The sequence below is a fragment of the Saccopteryx bilineata genome, chromosome 1, assembly GCF_036850765.1.
Source record: "Saccopteryx bilineata isolate mSacBil1 chromosome 1, mSacBil1_pri_phased_curated, whole genome shotgun sequence".
NCBI lineage: Eukaryota > Metazoa > Chordata > Mammalia > Chiroptera > Emballonuridae > Saccopteryx > Saccopteryx bilineata.
This window is the reverse complement of record NC_089490.1, coordinates 150,137,594-150,159,727: the sequence shown is the minus strand read 5'-3', so window position 1 is coordinate 150,159,727 and position 22,134 is coordinate 150,137,594. Positions and strand designations below refer to the sequence as shown.

The window sequence follows — 22,134 nt, the reverse complement described above, 5'->3', positions numbered from 1 at the left end:
TGTCCAAAGGAAGATCAGCAAACTTTAGCTTTAAACCACGATCTTGTTTCAGTTCAGTGAGTTCCTCTTGCTCCTTTAAAGTCATGTCCTTTCCAGCAACGATACTGAGCTATATGGGTCCCTAACCCAGTCAAGGCATTCTGTGGAGGCTGAAGAGAAATAAAATGACAACATCTTCTCAAGAGTTTTCAAATGTCTGCCAGTCACCTCGCACATTGCAGCAGTGTTGCCATCATGCTGCTTCTCGGTGAGCGGGAACATCTCAAGGTTGCCACGCTGTGCATGTTGTTGCCAGAGCTGCACCTTTAAACAGAATCCGTTCATTTTATCAGTGCTTGTAAGCAGGTTTTCATTTCGGCCTTGCATCTGTGTGTTCAGTTCATTCAGATAATGAAATATACAGCCAGGTATGCCAGCTTTGCACACCACTCATCACTTGCAAGCAGCTTTGAGTAGTTGGACCTCTCGTTTGTCAGAAATACTTTAAGTTCCTCTCGCAACTCATACACATGGGCCAGCACTTTGCCGCGTGACAGCTACTGGACCTCCATGTGGAGCAATAAGATTTTATGTTCCACTCCCATTTCTTTACACAAAGATGCAAATAAGTGACATCTCAAAGGTTGCGTCTTCACAAAGTTCACTATGCTCACAACATCATCCAATACAGGAGCTAGATCTGCTGGTAAGGTCTTTGCAACGAGGGCCTCACGGTGCAAAAAAAACAGTGCGTAACAATAACATCTGGGTTTCTTTCTTTGGCCCTACTTACAAAGCCTTTGATGCGCCCGACCATGGCTGCAGCTCCATCAGTGCAGACACCTGTGCAGTTTTCCCATGTAAGCCCACCTTTATCAAGATATTCCGACGTGACCCGAAATATTTCCTCTCTTGTTGATTTTTCTGGCAGTGCTTTGCAAAATAGGAAGTTTTCTCTAGTGGCTTCTCCATCCACAAAACACACGTTGGCCAAGAGCTGACAATGTCCACTAATATTCGTCGACTCATCAAGTTGCAAGGCAAATTTCTTACTGATGCGCACCTTTTCCAAAACAACAGTTTCAATGTCCGCAGACATGTCATCAATACGTCTGGCAATTGTGTTATCTGAGAGAGGCACTTTAGCTATCTCTTTGGCCATGGTAGGGCCAAGCATCTCATTTATAATGGCTTTACAAGCTGGCAGTATTAATGTTTCTGCCACAGTGTGGGACTTTTTTGATTTAGCTACGAGTTCAGCAACAAGGTAGCTAGCTTTGAGGGCTCTCTCGTTTACCTTTGTGGTTTTTCTCAAAAAAGTTGCCTGTGGCCTGACCTGTGGTGGCGCAGTGGATAAAGTGTCAACCTGGAAATGCTGAGGTTGCCGGCTCGAAACCCTGGGCTTGCCTGGTCAAGGCACATATGGGAGTTGATGCTTCCTGCTCCTCCCCCTTCTCTCTCTCTCTCTGTCTCTCCTCTCTCTCCCTCTCTGTCTTCTCTCTCCCTCTCTCTCTCCTCTCTAAAAAATGAATAAAAATAAATAAATAAAAAAAAAGTTGAACGTTTCTCATTGTTTATATGTAAACGTACAAAATAGTCCATCGGCTTGTTTTGAACGAAAGGGTGTTTCATTTGGAGATGGCGTTTAAGCTTTCTTGGCACCATGGCACTATTAAGCTTCTCACCACACACCAAGCACAGCGGAATCGGTGCTGTCTCATCCCTGGTGAAAGTAAATCCAAATGAAAGATAGCTTTCGCTGTATTGCCTCGAGCTCACCATCTTGTCTTTTTTTCTTTTGTTGACCACTCATACTAGGGCCTTCATCTGGGTCAGAATTTTGTTCAGGGCCCTGTTTGGCATTTGCATTTTCCCTTCTCAAAAACTTCTCCATCACTGTCACTTGCTCGTCTTGCTGAGATCCCAAACTGTCACAAGAGTGAAATATGCCTGGCAGAGGTCCTTTAAATAAATTACATTTATTTTTTTAAAAAGTTAAATAAAGGCCCTGGCTGGTTGGCTCAGCGGTAGAGCGTCCGCCTGGCGTGTGGGGGACCAGGGTTCGATTCCCGGCCAGGGCACACAGAAGCGCCCATCTGCTTCTCCACCCCCCCTCCTTCCTCTCTGTCTCTCTCTTCCCCTCCTGCAGCCAAGGCTCCATTGGAGCAAAGATGGCCCAGGCGCTGGGGATGGCTCCTTGGCCTCTGCACCAGGTGCTAGAGCGGCTCTGGTTGCGGCAGAGCGATGCCCCGGAGGGGCAAAGCATCGCCCCCTGGTGGGCAGAGCATCGCCCCTGGTGGGCGTGCCGGGTGGATCCCGGTCGGGCGCATGCAGGAGTCTGTCTGACTGTCTCTCCCCGTTTCCAGCTTCGGAAAAATACGGAAAAAAAAAAAAGTTAAATAAAAAAGGATAACCCCCTCATATATACAGTCCCATGTAACATCCCTCATATATACAGTCCCACGTAGCATCCCCTTATAAATACAGTCCCACATAACATCCCCTCATATACAGTCCCATGTAACCTCATAAATACAGTCCCATGTAACCCCTCATATATACAGTCCCATGTATCCCCTCATATATACAGTCCCGCTAATAGATACTGGAGCTTTAATCAAGGTTGTGTGTTCAAATCAATTTGGCAAATACTCTCTCTATATAGAGATTGGACAAAATCAATTTTAGTAAACGTTGGGTACTTGTGTAACATCATAATTCCTCAGAGCATCTCTACTGTCAGATTGAGAAGTTTGCTTTCTAGGTAAGGATTCTGATAAATACCAGAGTTCTCCCTGAGGTTGTGGATTCAAATCCCATGGTCAGCTGGGTGCAGGGGCCTTGGTTCTATCTGTTTTGATGGTGTATATAGAGATTTGAGATTTAAGAAGATGACCCTTCAGGAGGCCATATACAATATAGATAACATTGTGATACATTGTATATCACCTTCTGCGGGGGGGCCTCTTTTAAAAAGGAAAAGGTCTAATATCTTTATACACTATCAGGATAGACATAACCAGCTGAGGCTGAGGCTTCATCTAGTGGTGGCAACATTTACCTCCAGTCCTGACCAGGATTAGAAATGGGAACCATGGGGAGGAGTAGCAGCTTCAACTGCTCGCTGCAGCCACACAATGACAAGTGCGTGGCAGCCCGAGTGGGGACCTTCCTGAGTGTGGATGAGAGGCGGCCTACTATTGGTTCATCGCTAGTGGTCGGGATGAATCCTAGAAGATGATTGGTCAGTGAGCGTTCCCTGTGCCTCCACTCTTCCTGTTGCTGATAGCTGGAGGGACTGTGAGGGGAATGTTTATGTTCGGATGGAGGCGGCTGGCAGTGGGCCAGATAAATAGCCACCGCGCACACAGGCCGTAGTTTGGGGACCCATGTTTAATTTCCCCATAGCACACCTGACCATGTCTCACGGCACACTAGTGTGTCGCAGCACACTGGTTGAAAAACACTGATCTAGATAAGCCAAACTTGCCAGTTTGATTTCCAGTGAAGGCACATACAAAAATCAACCAGTGAATGCATAAATAGTGAACAAGAAATCAATTTCTTTTTCTCTTTCTCTATCTCTCTTTCTCTATCTCCTTCTGTCTCTCTCTCTCTCTCTCTCCCTCTCTTTCCCTCCCTCCCTCCTCCTCTCTCCCTCCCTCCCTCCTCCTCTCTCTAAAATCAGTAAACAAAAAACCCCCATTTTTTTATTTTTAAAATGTGGGGGGCCCTGGCTCAGTGGCAGAGCATCAGCCTGGCATGTGGATGTCCTGGGTTTGATTCCTGGTCAGGGCACACAAGAGAAGCACCCATCTACTTCTACACCCTTCCCCTTCTCACTTTTCTCTCTCCTCTCTCTCTCTCTTTCTCTCTCCCTCCCTCTCCTTCCCTCTCCTCCCCTCCTGCAACCATGGCTTGATTAGAGCGAGTTGGTCCCCAGAGCTGAGTATTGTTCCATGGCCTCTGCCTCAGGTGCTAAAAAATGGCTCCAGTTGCAACAGAGCGAGGACCCCAGATAGGCAGAGCATTGCCCCCTAGTGGGCTTGCCAGGTGAATTCCCGTCAGGGCACATGCAGGTGTCTGTCTGCCTCCCCTCCTCTTTCTAAAAAATAAAAGTGGATGGATGTATATGAGAGGCCCTGTCAACTTTGTTAAATACTTTGTAAAGTATTCGATTATTTGAGACTCCCTCCATCCCTGACATGAAGAAATAGCTTTTGTTCCCATCAGCACGCAGGAAATCTTCTTGATTCTTCTGTTGTTCCAAATTGTTTCCAGATTTTGCTTGAACTTATTTATGCAATTACTTGCAAATTAGCCCACCTTGAATGGGAACCCTTATTTCAAAAGCCAAAGACTCTCTTCCAGTTGCCACACAACTGGGACTTTTGTTGGTGACCTCAGAGAATTCTTCATTATGGGGCTTCAGGGACCTCCTCTCATGCTTCCTGGAGTTACCTATGATGGCTTTAAAGTGTCCATAGACTTCTTTTTCTTTTCTTTCTTTTTTTAAAAACTTATTAGGATGACATTGGTTAATAAAATCATATAGGTTTCAATGGTACATTTTTATAGTACATGATCTGTATATTGCATGTGTGCCCACCAGCCTAAGCCAAACCATCTTTCATCACCATATATTTGGCCCCCTTAACCCCCTTCACAGCCCCCCCCCAGGTTTCTGACATAGAAACCTGCCCTAGGCCCCACAGTATATGTCATTAGAGCTGCAACTACCTCCATGTGCAAAGCTGTCCTGAAAGTAAATAGCCCTGAGCATGGGACCACCTATCCAGCAATTCATTTTGCCTTGAGATCTGTAAACAACATCCTAGTAGGTCAGGACAGCTACCGAGATCCCCTTGAGACAGGATGGAGCTAAACCTGTTTCCTCTGGAGTAGCCTCACTGCAGGGAGGGGCTTTCTTCATGTTCTTCATTCCCCTGTGAGATGCCATGGAGCTGGAAGAGGTCTCCCAGTTTCTAAGCCCTAGGCTCTCTGAGAAGTTTCTTAGCATTTTGAATGAAAAAGCAAATGGGAGTTCAAAGACTTTAGAGCCAAGATCACCTCATTTGTATATGATGGAGCTCAAGCAGAGAAGCTGCTTTTCATGCCTTAGTTGGAATGGCTCTGATAACACTGGGGAACAAAATTTTTGTTGCATCCACAAAAACACTTGTTCTTACCTAATTCAAGTGTGCTGATCCCAAATCTGACATTAGTTTTTCTCTGTAAGCTACAGTTTTTTTGCAATTCAAGATTTTAGGTTTTCATCTTATTGTAAAATTTTCAACATTGAGTTTAACATAATGAAGTAGAATGTCTTCTTGGGCATCATCTCTGTGAAAATATAATAATTTATATAATGCAGTAAATACACTAATACACTAAAAGATTTGATTGCATCAGAATTTGTCTACAGTTTCAAAACAGAACATATTAAAACACTTATTTTAATCATAAAATTTGCACAAAACTTACTTAAATTCTATTCAGGCAAAATTTGCGTTTGTGTACTTGTTGAGGACAATCTCGTTTGATGCTCCAGCAGTAGTCTGCCATCATATTACTGTCCCATCACCCCTGATAACACTCTTCAATTATCTTCAGATCTTGATAAAAGCGCTCTCCCTGCTCATCACTAACAGCTCCAAGATTTTCAGGAAACTTATCAAGATGACTGTTCAGGAAGAGAATCTTAATGCTCATGTTACATCTAATGTCTCAGAAAGCCAACTGCATCCTTTGAACCAGAAGTTCATAGTTTTCTGATTTTTGTTGCCAAGGAAGTTCTTTGTAACTGCCACAAAAGACTGCCATGCTGCTTTCTCCTCCTTATTTATCTTCCTGGCAAATTCTTCATCACGTATGCGGGTTCGAATTTGAGGTCCACTGAATACACACACTTGCTTTTATCTTCTCGAAAGACAAGGCAGGAAAAGCAGAAATAATATGTTGAAAGCATTCACTTTCTCTATTTAAAGCCTGAACAAACTGCTTCATTAAGCCAAGTTTGATGTGAAGTGGGGGGGAAAATGATCCTTTCTCGATTAACTACAGGTTCATTCACAATATTTTGCATCCCTACTTCCAGAGCTTCACATTTCAGCCACTCCTTCTCTGTCCAGTGTTTCTCCCGAGCTCGGCTGTCCCACAAATACAGAAAGCAAGGATACTTCATGAAACCTCTCTGTTGTCCTAGCAGGAAATTTACCATTTTAAGATCCACACAAATGATCCAGTTATGCTCCTCATACTTCAGAAAGTCAAGGACAATTGTTATGGCATTATAATCTCACAGATGAGTTGAATAACCAGTTGGAACCGCTGAAAATAGGCAATATATGCACGTGTCACAAATGATGAAATACTGCACCTTTGACGTTGAAGTGTGTTAACAGCCACATATATAACAGAAAGTGTCAGGACTATTCTTACATCTACGCCTACTCAAAGAAGCCATGATTCAATCTTAAAACAAAACAAGAGGGTGTTTTTTATCAGATAATAATTTTTTACATTTAAAAACAACTACAATTATGTCAAAGTGTTGTTTGTAAAACATTAATTGCCTGTGGTTATGTTCAATCCAAGAGTCGTTGCCCTTTAATTCCCAATTTAAAAACCAATGCATGCCATTAATTGTAACAAAAATAAATTAAAATTGCATAAAAACTAAAGCAGTAACCAAAAAACAGATTTCAGGATTGGAATCAGCAATGCAGAAATATATAGAAACAGTTCTAAAACCTCATGCAACAGAAAATGAAAAGAAAATTGTTCCCCAGTGTAATGGAACGCACCCAAGAATCATCATAACTGATCACACATCAAGCAGTTATCTCAGCACCAACCACCAACTGGCACCACCTTCACGTGTGCAACACTTCTGGATGGTTCTCTATGAGTTGTCCCTTTGTGGTAAAAGAGTTCTGGAGATCTTTTGCCTCGGTTAACCTCAATATAAGTCCAGGAAACATTTGTCTCTACATATATTCTGGGCATATTTTGCAATGACTGCTTTTTCACCTTTCTAATCTGGGACACCCAGTAACCTAGTTGTCTGATAGAAGAGTTGTTGCTTTTAAGTGTCTTCGCTTTGTTTCTTCTGAGGTCTGGAAGTTGGCTTCTAAGCTTCTCTCACACAGACCAGAGACCAGAATCTCTGACTCCTTTTTTGATGTTGGACTGCTGAGAGCTTTAACCCTTGATCCATCCCATCCCCTTATGCTCACATCTGTACACACCGATAGGAAAGCCTCCTGCTCTTCCTTCAGCTCTGGCAAGTGATTTAGATCATAGGAAGCCCTGCCCTGTATTGAACTCTCACCCCAGCCTACCCCCTAACCTCAATACAAAACCCAGGCCAGGCTCCTCCCCTTGCTCTCTGAAGGCCTGCCCTGCCCTCCCTGGGCACCTTCATTATGGAAGTCATAAACCCTTTCATATCTTCTAGGTAGGTGTGTGTGTGTGTGTGTGTGTGTGTGTGTGTGTGTGTGTGTGTGTTGTCATTAGTGTAGACAGCTAAACCAAATTTTGGATGGGTATCCACCTGCCTCTGCAAGAGATAATAACAGTTCTAGAATAGGTAATGCTGCATATTATGCAATACTCTTTGCTTTCATTTTCTTTTTCAGAGACAGACAGACAGACAGACAGGGACTGACAGGAAGAGAGAGAGATGAGAAGCATTGATTTTTTGTTGTGGCACTTTAGTTGTTCATTGATTGCTTTCTCATATGTGCCTTGACTAGGGGGCTCCAGCTGAGCCAGCAACCTTGGGCTCAAGCCAGTGACTGTGGGGTCGTGTCTGTGATCCCATGCTCATCTTTGCTGTATTTTTCTATTGGTAAGTCCTCCATATTTTTAAAAAATCATTTTATAGCACTTTTTAAAATTGAGCTAACATTTGTTAATAACATAGAAGTTTCAGGTGTACAATATTATAATTAAATATCATTTTACACCAGATCTTGTTCTTTCTACTTCTCTCTAAAAATCGATAAGACAAACATTTAAAAAAAGGTTGCTGGAATGTAGACAGTGATCAAGTTCACATCTACAGGCAACAGCAGTGGACTGTATCCCTTGATACTTTCCCTATTATGCATGATGTATTGATTTGTTCACTATAATTTTCAACATGGGCTTATCAAATTGATTAATTTTTGTTCTTATCACTGTGACATGGAATCTATTGAACATTTTATTTTTTTATTACCTTAATACCAAAGTAGTGGGCATTTTTCTTATGTGAACTTTCATCTTGTTAATTATGTTTCGCTTCTTTTCTGTTTTTAAATTATGTGTCTATTTGTTTTTACTCTGAAAACTAACCCTTTTATATTGTATGTAGTACAGATATTTTTCTTCTCCTTTTTTTTACTACCTATTTAATATATTTAAATTTATCAGTCTCCAGCTTGATCACTTATTTTTTCTTAGAATATTCTCCCTATTTGTGTGTCAATAAATCATTTACTCTTGAAAGTGGCTTCGTTTTATCTTTCACTTTGAAATCTACAATGAATTGGCTATTGTCTATGGCAGTGGTCCCCAACCTTTTTTGAGCCGTGGACCAGTTTAATGTCAGAAAATATTTTCACGGACCAGCCTTTAGGGTGGAACGGATAAATGTATCACGTGACCAAGACAAGCGTCAAGAGTGAGTCTTAGACGGATGTAACAGAGGGAATCTGGTCATTTTTTAAAAATAAAATATCGTTCAGACTTAAATACAAATAAAACAGAAATAATGTAAGTTATTTATTCTTTCTCTGTGGACCAGTACCAAATGGCCCACGGACCGGTACCGGTTGGGGACCACTGGTCTATGGGATAGAGGAGAATACAACGCATTTTTCCAATAAGATGACAGTTTGTACCTGCCCCATGTATTAAAGTGTTCATGATATTTGCCACTGCTCTACCATATCTGTTCTCCTTGACCAACTTAAAGGATTGCTCTTGATCATCTTAAATGCACACTCATGGAAGACACTCTTTTCCCCCTTGGTCTGTTTGTTTTCTCTCTGCTGATCCTATACTACCTGGAATCCTACAGCTTCAAGTTTAATACTTGATGTATGTTAGGTCGGCCGCTGCCTTGGTGTGTAGAAGACTTTGTTCACCTGTGGACATTTGTTTCTCCTATTAGATTTGAAGAAATAGCTTTTGTTGACTCTGAAAGAGTCTGTTTGGGGGATTTATGAGAGTTAATACAGATATTTGGGAGAGGTGGCATCTGGGTGACACTGAATTCCTTCTAAGAATACGTGCCATCTTATTTTATTCTACTTTGACATTGCCCAATAAAAGCATTTTCATTTTCCTGTGAGGTTCATTAAATATCCTGTCTTAGCCTTTTTTTTCTTTTTTTTTTACAGAGACAGAGAGAGAGTCAAAGAGAGGGATAGATAGGGACAGACAGACAGGAACAGAGAGAGATGAAAAGCATCAACCATCAGTTTTTTGTTGTGACACCTTAGTTGTTCATTGATTGCTTTCTCATATGTGCCTTGACTGTGGGCCTTCAGCAGACCGAGTAACCCCTTGCTCAAGCCAGCGACCTTGGGTTCAAGTTGGTGAGCTTTTGCTCAAACCAGATGAGCCCGTGCTCAAGCTGGCTACCTCGGGGTCTTGAACCTGGGCCCCCCGCATCCCAGTCCAACGCTCTATCCACTGCGCCACCGCCTGGTCAGGCTGTCTTAGTCTTAACTTAGTATTGAATAAAATTTGATTTGGAGGAAACCAAGAGCAAGCTTCTAAATGTTTCTCTGAGTGTAATGACATAGGATGGGCTCAGTTCTCCAAGGAAGAAGCTCTGAATACATGTATGAATTATTGTCTACCAGGGAAGCTCAGTAGAGACTCAGTTCCCAGAGTATTTTGAGGGCTGATCACATAGGCATGGGCTGCTGAACATGTAACAAAATTATAGCATCTAAAAGGAAAACAGAAGTTTACTATTTATCATATTGTTTGCATAAGTGCTTTAAGCAAACTGCAAACTGAGGCTTTTCTATATGTTAAGTTGCTGGTGTCATTCCCCAAATCCTACTACCCAGATACCAGCAAAAAATGAACTTTGTGAGCAAGCATTTAAGGATAAGCAATTCTGGGTCTGCTAATGTTCACTCGTATCTACATGCTAGGTAGTAGCATTTTGTTATGAACAAGCACTATAGATCCTCTATAGAAAGATTAATTAGGGCTGACCCAAGCAATTTATCTTACTCCCTGGACCTAGGACACAGAGGTTTTTCTATTTTGGTGCTGCTCTATAATTGTGCTTTTTTGCATCAGAATTGTTGAGTGGGAACCTTTCCTCTGTTTTCTACACATAGACATCAGTGGGTTATTGATCTCTTTCTGGGACCAGCATTTAGGGGATGTTATGCTGATGAGGACTTCCTAACTCCTGTGCCTGTCATGCTGCTCTAACTCACATGAGAGCTCAGAAATGAGAGGAGTTGGGAGGAGAGCCGCCACAATGACATCACTTGCTGCTGAAAGTAGAGAACGAGAATATCATTTTAGTTTTTGGAGAAAATCCACCATTGAACTTTTATTTTTTTAAGTTAAATAATTTTTTTTAATTTATGATGACATTGATTAATAAAATTATATAGGTTTCAAGAGTCCAGTTCTATTAACACATCATCTGTCTGTTGTACTGTGTGCTCACCACCCAAGTCAAGTCTCCTTTCATCACCATTTATCCCCCTTTACCCTCTTCTACCTCCTGTCACCTCACTTTCCCTCTTGTGATCACCACACGGTTGTCTGTGTCTATGAGTTTATTTATTTTGTGCTTAACCCCTTCCCTTTTCGCCCAGCCCCCAACCCCAGCTCCCCTCTAACAGCCATCAATCTGTTTTCTGAGTCTGTATCTATTTTCTTTGTTAGTTTGTTTTGTTCATTAGATTCCACATGTAAGTGAAATCATATGGAATTTGTCTTTCTCTGCCTGGTCTTATTTCACTTAGCATAATACTGTCCAGGTCCATCCATGCTGTTGCAGAAGGTAAGATTTCCTCTTTTACAGCTGAATAGTATTCCATTGGGTAGATGTACCACAGCTTTTTGATCTGCTCATCTACAGATGGGCGCTTGAACTTCTTCCATATCTTAAATAGTGGCACAATGAACATAGAAGTGCATATATTCTTTTGAATTATTGTTTTGGGTTTTTTTGGATATATTCCCGGAAATAGAATTGTTGGGTCATAAGGCAATTCCACTTTTAATTTTTTGAGGAAAAACTCCACACTGACACTTGTCATTTGTGGGTTTATTGATGACAACCATTCTGAAAAGTGTGAGGTGATATTTTATTGTGGTTTTAATTTGAATTTTTATGACGATTAATGACATTGAACATCTTTTCATATATGTATCAACCATCTGTATGCCCTCTTTGGAGAAGTATCTTTTAAGGCTCATTTTTTAATTGGATTGTTTTTTTGACATTGAGTTGTTTAAATTCTTTGTAAATTTTGGGCATTAACCCCTTATCAGATGTATCATTGACAAGTATGTTCTCCCATTCAGAGGGTTGTTTTTCATTTTCTTTGATGGTTTCCTTTGCTGTGAGGAGACTTTCTAGTTTGATGTAGTTCCATTTGTTTATCTTTTTTTTCTTTTGTTTCCCTTTCCTGAGGAGATATATCAGGAAAAATGTTGCTATGAGAAATATCTAGATTTTACTGCCTAATTTTTTTAAGTGAGAGGAGGGAAGATAGAGAGACAGACTCCTGCGTATGCCCTGACTGGGATCCACCCAGCAAACCCATCTGGGACCAATGCTCAAATCAGCCGAGCTATCCTCAGCACCTGGGGCCATGCTCAGACCAATGGATCCTCTGGCTACAAGAGGGGAAGAGAGACAGAAGGGACGAGAAAGGGGAAGAGAAGCAGATGGTCACTTCTCATGTGTGCCCAGACTGAGGATCAAACCACGGATGTCCACATGCTGGGCCGATGCTCCATCCACTGAGCCAGCCAGCCAGGGCCTGCCTATGTTTTCTTCTAGGATTTTTATGGCTTCAAGCCTGACATTTAAGTCTTTAATCCATTTTGAATGTATTTTTGTGTATGGTGTAAGAAGGTGGTCTAGTTTTATTATTATGCATGGGCTGTCTAATTTTCCCAACATCATTTATTGAATAAATTATCTTCTCTCCATTGTATGTTCTTGCCTCCTTTGTCATAAAGGCATGGGTTTATTTCTGGGTTTTCTATCTGTTCCATCAATCTATATGTCTGTTTTTATACTAATACCATATGTTTTGATTACTATGGCCTTGTAGTACAGTTTGATATCAGGTAGTGTGATTCTTCCAACTTGGCTTTTCTTTCCCAAGATGGCTGCGGCTATTTGGGGTCTTTTGTGGTTTCATATAAATTTTTGGAATATTTGTTCTAGTTCTGTGAAATAACCCCTGGTATCTTGATAGGAACTGCATTGTATCTATAGATAGCTTTGGGTAGTATGGACATTTATTTATTTTTTTTTAAGTTTTAAATTGCATACTTTTTTTGAGTGAGAGACAGGAAGGGACAGGAAAGATGGGGGGAGAAGTGTCAACTCGTAGTGGCTTTTACTTTAGTTGTATGTTGAGCTTCTCATGCATGCCATGAGTTACTGGGGCCATGCCAGTATTCCCTTGCTCAGCAAGTGGCCTTTGGGCTCAAAATGGCAAGCACAGGGATCATGGGAATGGCTCTCAGGGCCGGCAACCTCAGTGTTCTGGGTCAAAGCTTTATATACTATGCCACCACAGGCCAGGCAGGTATGGACATTTTAATGATACTAATCCTTTTTTTTAATGTTTATTTTATTGATTTTAGAGAGGAAGGGAGAGAGAGTCAGTAATATCTGTTCCTGTATGTGCCCTGACCAGGGATTGAACCAGCAACCTCTGTGCTTCGGGACAATACTGTAACCAACCAAACTATCCAGCTAGGGCTCTAATTCTTCCTACCCATGAACATCATGAACAGTGTATATACTTCCACTTAAAATTTGTATTCCAGTTACATTGAAGGCCCTTATAAATGCCAAGTCTTAATCTGTTCCTCAAGGACAAGGCCCAGGTTACACTGTTACAGTTCTGCTGAAAAGACCATTTGGTGCTCCTGTCATTTCAGTATATGTGTGTATGTGTCCTAAAAATTGGTATGAAGTAACCCTGAGGCTCATGAGTCTAGAAATTTTGTAGAGGTCCAAGTTATCCTGCCTTCCTCATGCCTGAGTTCTAACTGATAACTTCCTAGCTCCAAGAAATTAGGCAAAAGAAGGTCAAACTGAGTCAGTAATGAATATTATATAAAAAATTATAATTTGTACTCCTCCAAAATAATATTCTCAGCCAGCTGAATCTGTATACTTCCAATTGTCTGGAGTACTTCAGGACAATACAGCCAGCTGCATTTTGTTACAAGTTGAATTTCCATAGACCTCCAGGACTCTTGTGCTTGGTTATAAAACTAGAAGAAAAAGCTTCCAGGTCTTTTTATTCATATTCATATTCCTTAAAACTTTATGCGGATGTGACAGTGTGCTTCATGACGTGCTGCATCATATGGTAGTATTAAAGGAGATGAGTTTTCTTACAAGGAATTAATGTGTTTAAAATAGGCCCTGGCTAGCTGGCTCAGTGGGAGAGCATTGGCCCATGTGTAGATGTCCCAGGTTTGATTCCCAGTCAGGGAACACAGGAGAGGTGCCCATCTGCTTCTCTACTCCTCCCCGTCTCGCTTCTCTCTCTCTGTCTCTCTCTCTTCCCCTCCTTCAGCCATGGCTTAGTTGGAGTGAGTTGTCCCTGGGCACTGAGGATGGCACCATGGCCTCCACCTTAGGCACTAAGAAGAGCTCGGTTGCTGAGCAATGGAGCAATGCCCCAGATGGGCAGAGCCTTACCCCCCTAGTGGGCTTACTGGCTGAATCCCTCTTGGAGCACATGTGGGAGTCTGTCTGTACCTCACCTCCTCTTACTGAATAAACAAAAAGAAAACCAAACAAAAAAAAGATTTGTATAGAATTTCTCCAGAGTGCTCTGTACCCTGCCATTAAAGAGCACTAAAGATTTAAAGTGATCACAATAAAAAATGTAGCAAATTTCGTGTGCTCATGAGGAAGTAAGTGTGGCCAATAAACAAGTCTGACAACCAAGTCATAGAATAAATGTTGGGGGCCACGTGTCATATGTGAACTTCTTATGCATTATGTATAGACCCCCAGTGCTCTCTGTCTCACCCATCGTCCTATACATATGTGGGATGTTTTAGGACTCAGTGGCCTTGGAGGATGTTAATGTGAAGTTCACCATGGAAGAGTGGGCTTTCCTGGATCCAATCCAGAAGAAACTCTACAGAGATGTGATGCAGGAAACCTTCAGGAACCTGGCCTCAATAGGTAGGGATGACAATTTCTTAGTTATTTAGTTGATGAGAAAATTATAGTGTTGCTTGCTCATCAATGCTGATTTAAGAAGTAAAATGTGGAAAAGGAATAATACATTGATAATTAAACTAAGTATGATCACAGCTTATCATGGACCTAAAATTAACCATTTCCTATATTCTTTAATAGTTTATATTGCTTTTTTCTAGCATATGTTTTAGAAGAAAAATGGGAAGAGCATGACAGTGAAGATCAGTATGAAAATCATGGGATGAATCTTAGGTGAGCCACCTACACGAGAAAGCAGTGTCCCACAAGAGAAACTTATTATGTCATCAAATTTTAAAAACAGGCAAACCAATCTAATCAGCCCAGCTTCCGATTAATTCATTCTTAGAATACTTTTATCAATGTATCTTTCTCTAATATGACCTAGATATTTAGTGTATAAAAATAAGTATACTTGGAAACAGTATACAGAAACACCATTAATGAATATTACTGTTTTCATAATATCTATGATCGAGCCGTTTTTCATAGCTTTTAGTATATCCACATTCAGACAATCAGAATGTGCAGAAACCCTACACTTTTCTTGAAAAGTCGTAAAAATGTCATTGTTATACTATTAATGAATATAAAATTATTAATAAAGTATTAATAATATGCTTCTGATTTTTACAGCAGTCCTGTGGCAGAGACACTCTGTGAAAGGAAGTTAGATAGTCAGTGTGGAGAAACCGTCAGCCAGATTCCAAATCATAGTGAAAAGAAGGAGGCTCCTGCTGATATAAAACTGCCTCAATCCAGCCTGTGTAGCCAAGTCTTCGTGCATCCTTTATCTTTTAACAGCCATGTGAGATCTTCTACTGGACTTCAACTGTACCAGCGTCAGGAACATGAAGAAAAGCCTTACAAATGTAAGGAGTGTGGGAAAGCTTTTCACAATCGCCGGTATAGTCGAATACATGAAAGGGCACACAGTGGAGGACGGCCCTTTGAATGTACAAAATGCGGTAAAGCCTTCACTTACTTAAGTAACTTATATAGACATCGGAGAATGCATAAAGGAGATAAATCCTATGAATGTAAGGAATGTGGTAAGAGCTTCTGTTCTTCCAGCTCCCTTGGAAAACATGAAAGTATTCATCCTGGAAAGAGAACCCATGCTCAGGAGAAACCCTATGAATGTAAGAAGTGTGGGAAAGCCTTGAGTTCTCTCACCACATTTCAAAGACACATGATAAAGCACACTAATGATGGACCTTTTAAATGTAAGGAGTGTGGGAAAGAAATCAGGTATCTAAGAAACTTTCTAAGTCATGAAATGATACACAGTGGAGAAAAGCCCTATGAGTGTAAGGAGTGTGGGAAAGCCTTCACTTCTCTCAGATATCTTCAAAAACATCAAAGAAATCATAATGGAAAGAAGCCCCATGAATGTAAGAAATGTGGTAAAACTTTCTATTATCCCATTTCCCTTAGGAGTCATGAAAGAACTCATACTGGGGAGAAACCCTATGAATGTAAACACTGTGAGAAAGCCTTTAGTTGTCCCACTTGCTTTCAATTTCATGAAAAAAACTCATAGTGAAGAGATACCATATCAATGTAGGCAATGTGGCAAAGCCTTTAGTTGTCCGACGTACTCTCAAATATGTGAAAGAACACACAGTGGAGAAAAACCCTACAAATGTGCAAAATGTGATAAAGGCTTCAGTTTCTCAAGCAGTTTTCAGAAACACGTGCAAACACATTGCAGAGAGAAACCCTGCTGACATAAAGATGTGGAAGAGCCATCATTTGTCTTTCAGCTATGCTGTCATGTCTGATAATCCAGACTGGAGAGGTCCCCTATAACTGTATAAATGCAAAGAATGCTAGAAAACATTCATATTTTCCAATTTATTAGAAAGAATGAAAGAATTCACACTGAATAAAAGCCCTATCATTGTAAAGATTGTAGAAAAGCCTTTAGTCATTCCTGTTCTTTACAAAGTCATGAAAGAACTCACACTTAAAATCTACAGCCTGACCAGGGGGGGATGCAGTGGATAGAGCATCGGACTGGGATCCGGAGAACCCAGGTTGAAACTCCAAGGCTGCTGGCTTGAGCGTGGGCTCACCAGTTTGAGCGCAGGGTCGCTGGCTTGACCATGGGATCATAGACATGACCCCATGATCGCTGGCTTGAGCCCAAAGGTCACTGGCTTGAGCAAAGGATCACTCGCTCTCCTGCAGCCCCCAGTCAAGATACATGTGAAAAAGCAATCAATGAACAACTAAAGAGACTAAGGAGCCGCAATGAAGAACTGATGCTTCTCATCTCTCTCCCTTCCTGTCTGTCTGTCCATATCTGTCCCTCTCTCTGTCTCTCTCTTTGTCTTTGTCACAAAAAAAGGAAAGAAAAGAAAATTACGAATATAAGGAATGTGTAAGAACCTTTCACAGACATGTAAGAATGCACAGTGCAGAGAAATCATATAAATGTAAAGAATGTGGAAAAGCCTTCAGCCATCCCATTTTCTTGAAAAGCCATGAAAAAAACTCAAGAGAATTCTGTTGAATGTAAACAGTGTAGGAAAAACTTCATTTTACTTCACATCCCTGCAATACCATGTGAGAGTGGACACTGAATAGATACCGTGTAACTGAAAATGAAGACGAACTTTTCCATTTTAACACTTTCAGCATAGCTTGAAAACTGCACTGGAAAGAAACCATATTATCATAACTAGTATATGTAAGCCTGGTGTAAATTAATTCATATACTCCTAAAAATTCACAACATGAAAGAAGCGCTTTAGCCCTGCCTGTTTGGCTCAGTGGTAGAGTGTCGGCCTGGTGTGTGGAAGTCCCGGGTTTGATCCCCAGTCAGGGCACACAAGAAAAGCGACCATCTGCTTCTCCCCCCCCCTCCCCCATCTCTCTTCTCCTCCTACAGCAATGGCTCGGTTGGAGCAAGGTGGCCCCAGGCACTGCGGATGGCTCCATGCCCTTGCTTCAGGTGCTAAAATAGCTTGTTGCTGAACAGTGAAGCAACAGCCCAAGATGGGTACAGCATTGCCCAGTAGGGGGCTTGCCAGATGCCATCAGGATACATGCAAAGAGCCTGTCTCTCTGCCTCCCCGCTTCTCACTTAAGAAAAAATTTAAAAAGAGAAATGCTTTAAACATTAAACACATGGTCATTATCACTGGCTCATTCTTAAAGTGATTCTCTGTAGTATGGGTTTCTACTTCCCCAAGTAAACACTGAGGTAATATAAATCTGTAGGTACTCTTTAAGCAAGAGCTTAAAGGTATTTTTTTTCCTTTTAGTCAGTTAATAAACATTTTGTGTTTCTGTATCTGTGGGTGAGTTGAAATGTTTTACTAATATGCAAGTAGGTTTAAATTTTATGTAATTTTGTTAATTGTTCTGTAAAGATAGGAACATTGAAAAATAATACTTTGATATTTGTTCATTTCTTTTTCTACTGGCCTGGAGCAAGTACCTATTGAATGAATATTCCTTACCCATATATTGTTATCAGAAAACCCTTTTCATTGGCTTGAAGAGCCTTACGCCATTATCTTGTCAATAAATATGATTTTTTACCTGACCTGTGGTGGCGCACTAGATAATACACTGACCTGGAATGGTGAGATCGCTGGTTCGAAACCCTGGTCTTGCTTGGTCAAGGCACATATGGAAGTTGATGTTTCCTGCTCTTCCCCCCCCCCTTTTCTCTTTGTCTCTGTCTCTCTCTAAAATGAATAAAGTCTTAAAAAAATAAAATGTTAAAAAATAAATAAATGGTTTTTTTCAATTACAGTTGAACATTCAATATTATTTTAGTTCATAAATATTTACCATATATTTGTAAGTATGCCAAGGTCTTAAATAATCCCATGTGAATTTTTTTTTTAATCTATTATCCTTCGCTGTTCGTCATTGTTTTTCGCTGGGATTTAGACGATGCAGTTTGCATTAAGAAGAGAGACCTGTGATAAGGCAATAAAATCTAGAGTTGGAGATGACCCTTCCTGACTGTTATAGCAACATGAATAATGTTGTGAACTACTTTTTTACAGTCTGTTGCCTTTATGGATCCATGTTAGAAATCACCAAGGCCTAATTACATGAAATGACTGCAATAGCAAAATAGGATTAGACTGGTTTTGAAGCCACTTGTGTAAAAGGAAACAGAAGCGTAGAGCTTTTGGGTACACTTCCTTTTAGGTTGCTTTCTTCAATCTTTGCCCTGCCAGCCAAACATATCCTCATAACCAACACTATGACTCCCATTCATCTCAGATATAAGCTTTACAGTTGTTTAGAATTCAACAATCAAGATCCAGCATAGGGCTCTGACCTGTTGACTCAGTGGTAGAGTGTTGGCCTGGCATGTGGATGTCCTGGATTCAATTACTGGTCAGGGCACATAGGAGAAGCGACCATCTGCTTATCCACCCTCTCCCCCTTCTTTTTTACCCTCCCCTCCCACAGCCATGGCTGGATTGGTTTGAGTGAGTTGGATCCAGACACTGAGTATGGCTCCGAGGCCTTCACCTCAGGTGCTAAAAGTGGCACCCTGTTGCTGAGCAATGGAGCAGTGCCCCAGATGGGCAGCATGGCCTAGTATGGGGCTTGCCAGATGGATCCCAATTGAGAGGTGCATAGGGAAGTCTGTCTCTATGCCTCCCCTCCTCTCCCTTAATAAAGAAAAAAAATCCAGCATAGGTCCATAGGTTGGATTTTCCTGCAAGCCCATATATATCCACCAGGCAACAAATGTAGACTCTCATGGTTGAGACTGTTTTCTGAAGGGTATGCCAGCCGCTCTTCTTTACATTGTATTTGTATTAGGTCTAATTTGACTAGTAAGTGTCTTGTCCTGTTAATACCATTGCTGACTATGTGATTCCCATCCCAATATGACCACTACAATGGTGCAGTGCAAAAGATCTACATAACAGTTCTTCCACCACACTGTGCAGTGACTTTGCTAAACCAGTCCTTCCATGTGAGAATCAGTACTTTCTGCATTTCAGGCACATTCTGGGTGTTTCCTGTTACTTGAGCATAATCTCTCAATGATTTCAATTTTTAGTTGTATGTGGTTAAAACTGCATTTTTCCTCTAATGCGGTGGTCCCCAACCTTTTTTGGGCCACGGACCGGTTTAATGTCAGAAAATATTTTCACGGACCGGCCTTTAGTGTGGGACAGATAAATGTATCACGTGACCTAGACAAGCGTCAAGAGTGAGTCTTAGACGGATGTAACAGAGGCAATCTGGTCATTTTAAAAAAATAAAACATCGTTCAGACTTAAATATAAATAAAATGGAAATAATGTAAGTTATTTATTCTTTCTCTGTGGACCGTTACCAAATGGCCCACGGACTGGTACCAGTCCGCGGCCTGGGGGTTGGGGACCACTGCTCTAATGCGTCTACACTTTTTTTTTTAAGCAAGACAAAGCGACAGAATGGGAGAGAGATGAGAAGCATCAGCTCTTAGTTGCAGCACTTTAGCTGTTTATTGATTGCTTCTCATGCATGCCTTGACCGAGGGGCTCCAGCCAAGCCAGAGACCCCTTGTTCAAGCCAGCAACCTTTGGAATCAATCCAGTGACCATGGGGTCATGTCTATGATCCAGCACTCAAACCAGTGACCCGTGCTTAAGCTGGATGAGCCCACTCTCAAGCTGACAATCTCGGGGTTTCAAACCTGGGTTCTCAGCATGCCAGATAATGCTCTGTCCACTGTGCCACTACCTGGTCAGGCAATGCTTCTATACTTTAAAAAATATATATTAACTATTTCCCAAGCACTCATGCTAAGACTATGATTGCGTTTCTTTATTTCTTGAGGCTATAGTAAAATATCCCAGTGTGATTATTCAGGTATGTTTTTTCTCATGCAAATTTTATTTTTAATTTTTTTTATAATTATAACTTTTGACAGGATTACTTTTTTATTCACTCATAATATTTAAAACTTCATTTTTTTTAGTACCCTTTTGCCAAAGATCAACAAAATCACACCTATAGTAAAAGAGAGATGTAAAGAAATGAATTCTGAAGTGACCTCAAAATGGCAGCGTGAGAGATACTCTGGATCTCTCTCCTTGAAATGTAAACAACTTCAACAACTATAAACAGAAGGTGCCCAGGTGTACCTGAAATATCCACATACCAGATAGACAAAGTTTTGATTGGGTGATAAGGCAGGCAGAAGATAGTATCTACTCCCTAAGGACAAAAGCTGGAGGACTGAGTTTTTCTCTTTCCTCAGTGATCTGAAGGAGGGGGGCAGTTTAAGTATGGGTTTTGTTTTGGAGCCAGAAGTGGAGATACTGAAGGGCAGAGGGGAACGAGCTGAAAAGGTGGGCATGCAACCAAGAGCAGGAACATAGACAGTTCCTGGTGTCTGCCTGAATCACTGGGCTCCGTTTGTGATGGCAGGCGCTAGGTGCACACATAGCCTGCATCGCGCTCCCAAGATCCATGCACAAATAGCCCATGGAGATTGTTCCGTGCTCATCTGTCCCTGCAGCTCACTGGCAGGCGCTAGGTGCACACATAGCCTGCATCGCGCTCCCAAGATCCATGCACAAATAGCCCATGGAGATTGTTCTGTGCTCATCTGTCCCAGCAGCTCACAAAGTTTGTCCAGTGCGTGGCATGGAGACACGCTTGATCTGTGATCTGTGCCCCACTCACCCTGCTCCCAAAGCTTGAGTGCTAGGGCCCTGGCTTGCAGCACGCAGCCCCTACCCTACCCAGGATTGCACTTTGAGTGGTATTGAGAAAGAACTAGGCTGTGTCTCCCCCAGCTTCCCAAGTCCCACATTGCTCCCCTACTACAGGAAATACTAAAGGGGGTTATCTGACCAGATACAAAGAATAAAACAAAAGTACAAGTAAAAGCTCCAACAAGACTATAATAAAAATAAAGATAATCTGTGACAACAATAACATAAAAGGGGAGAGGACAAAGATCAGCAGTAGCAAAGGAGGATGGAGTGCAGAAGCACTCATGAGATAACAAACTCTAATAAATATGATAATTTTTCTTTTAATAACCTAATGGTAACCACCCCAAAAAATGCCACTACTGAAACACATAGCTTAAAAAAGAAGAAACAGGGAGAGTCCAAAATGGCGATGGAATAAGCAGATGTTCCAACTACCGCCTCCCCGGACCAAATTGGATTACAACTTAATTTAAGAACCATCATCTTGAGTAACCAACTTTGGACTAAATGAGGAGGAATCTATAACTAAGTATCACAGAAGAAGCCACACAGAGACTGATAGAAAGAGTGGAGTTGCAGAAAGGGCTGCCCTGCTCCTAGGAGTGAGTGGTGGCTGAGGGTCTGGAGGGATTCGCATTGCAGGTAGGGTGGCCTGAGAGGTGTGGGTCCTCAGCCCCAGGTCAGGATCCCCAGCTTATAGCCTCAGAGTCTAGAAGAGGCTCCCAGACAGCATTTGGTGGTGAAAAGAGTTGGGGTTTCTGTCTATGAGAGACAGAGCTCTCAGAGATGCAGGCTCTGTCTTAAAGGACCAGCACAGAAAATCTAATTCACAGCCACTTACCCAGGACTCCAGTGGGGGAGAGCTAAGAGGACTAGAGTTGCATGAGGAGAGTGTAAAGTTGGAGGCCCAGAGAGAGACACTGTGGGGGACAGCCACTGGAAACCCTCTGCTGAGTCATTCTCCAATATTGCAGTTGCCATCTTTCTTGGGTGGAGCAG

The 22,134-nt window shown here is 41.6% G+C and overlaps 1 protein-coding gene across 1 annotated transcript in view; it reads left to right on the top strand.

Annotated features, from left to right (window-relative positions):
- LOC136319372 (zinc finger protein 721-like) overlaps nt 1-17,993 on the top strand; it is a 52,173-nt gene extending 34,180 nt beyond the window's left edge. Inside the window, 4 exon segments of the mRNA XM_066252655.1 lie at nt 14,275-14,401; nt 14,599-14,671; nt 15,074-15,965; nt 15,967-17,993. Of these exon segments, the coding sequence (XP_066108752.1) occupies nt 14,275-14,401; nt 14,599-14,671; nt 15,074-15,965; nt 15,967-16,167 (1,293 nt within the window). The 3' untranslated portion in view covers nt 16,168-17,993.
- The last annotated feature ends 4,141 nt before the right edge of the window (nt 17,994-22,134 follow it).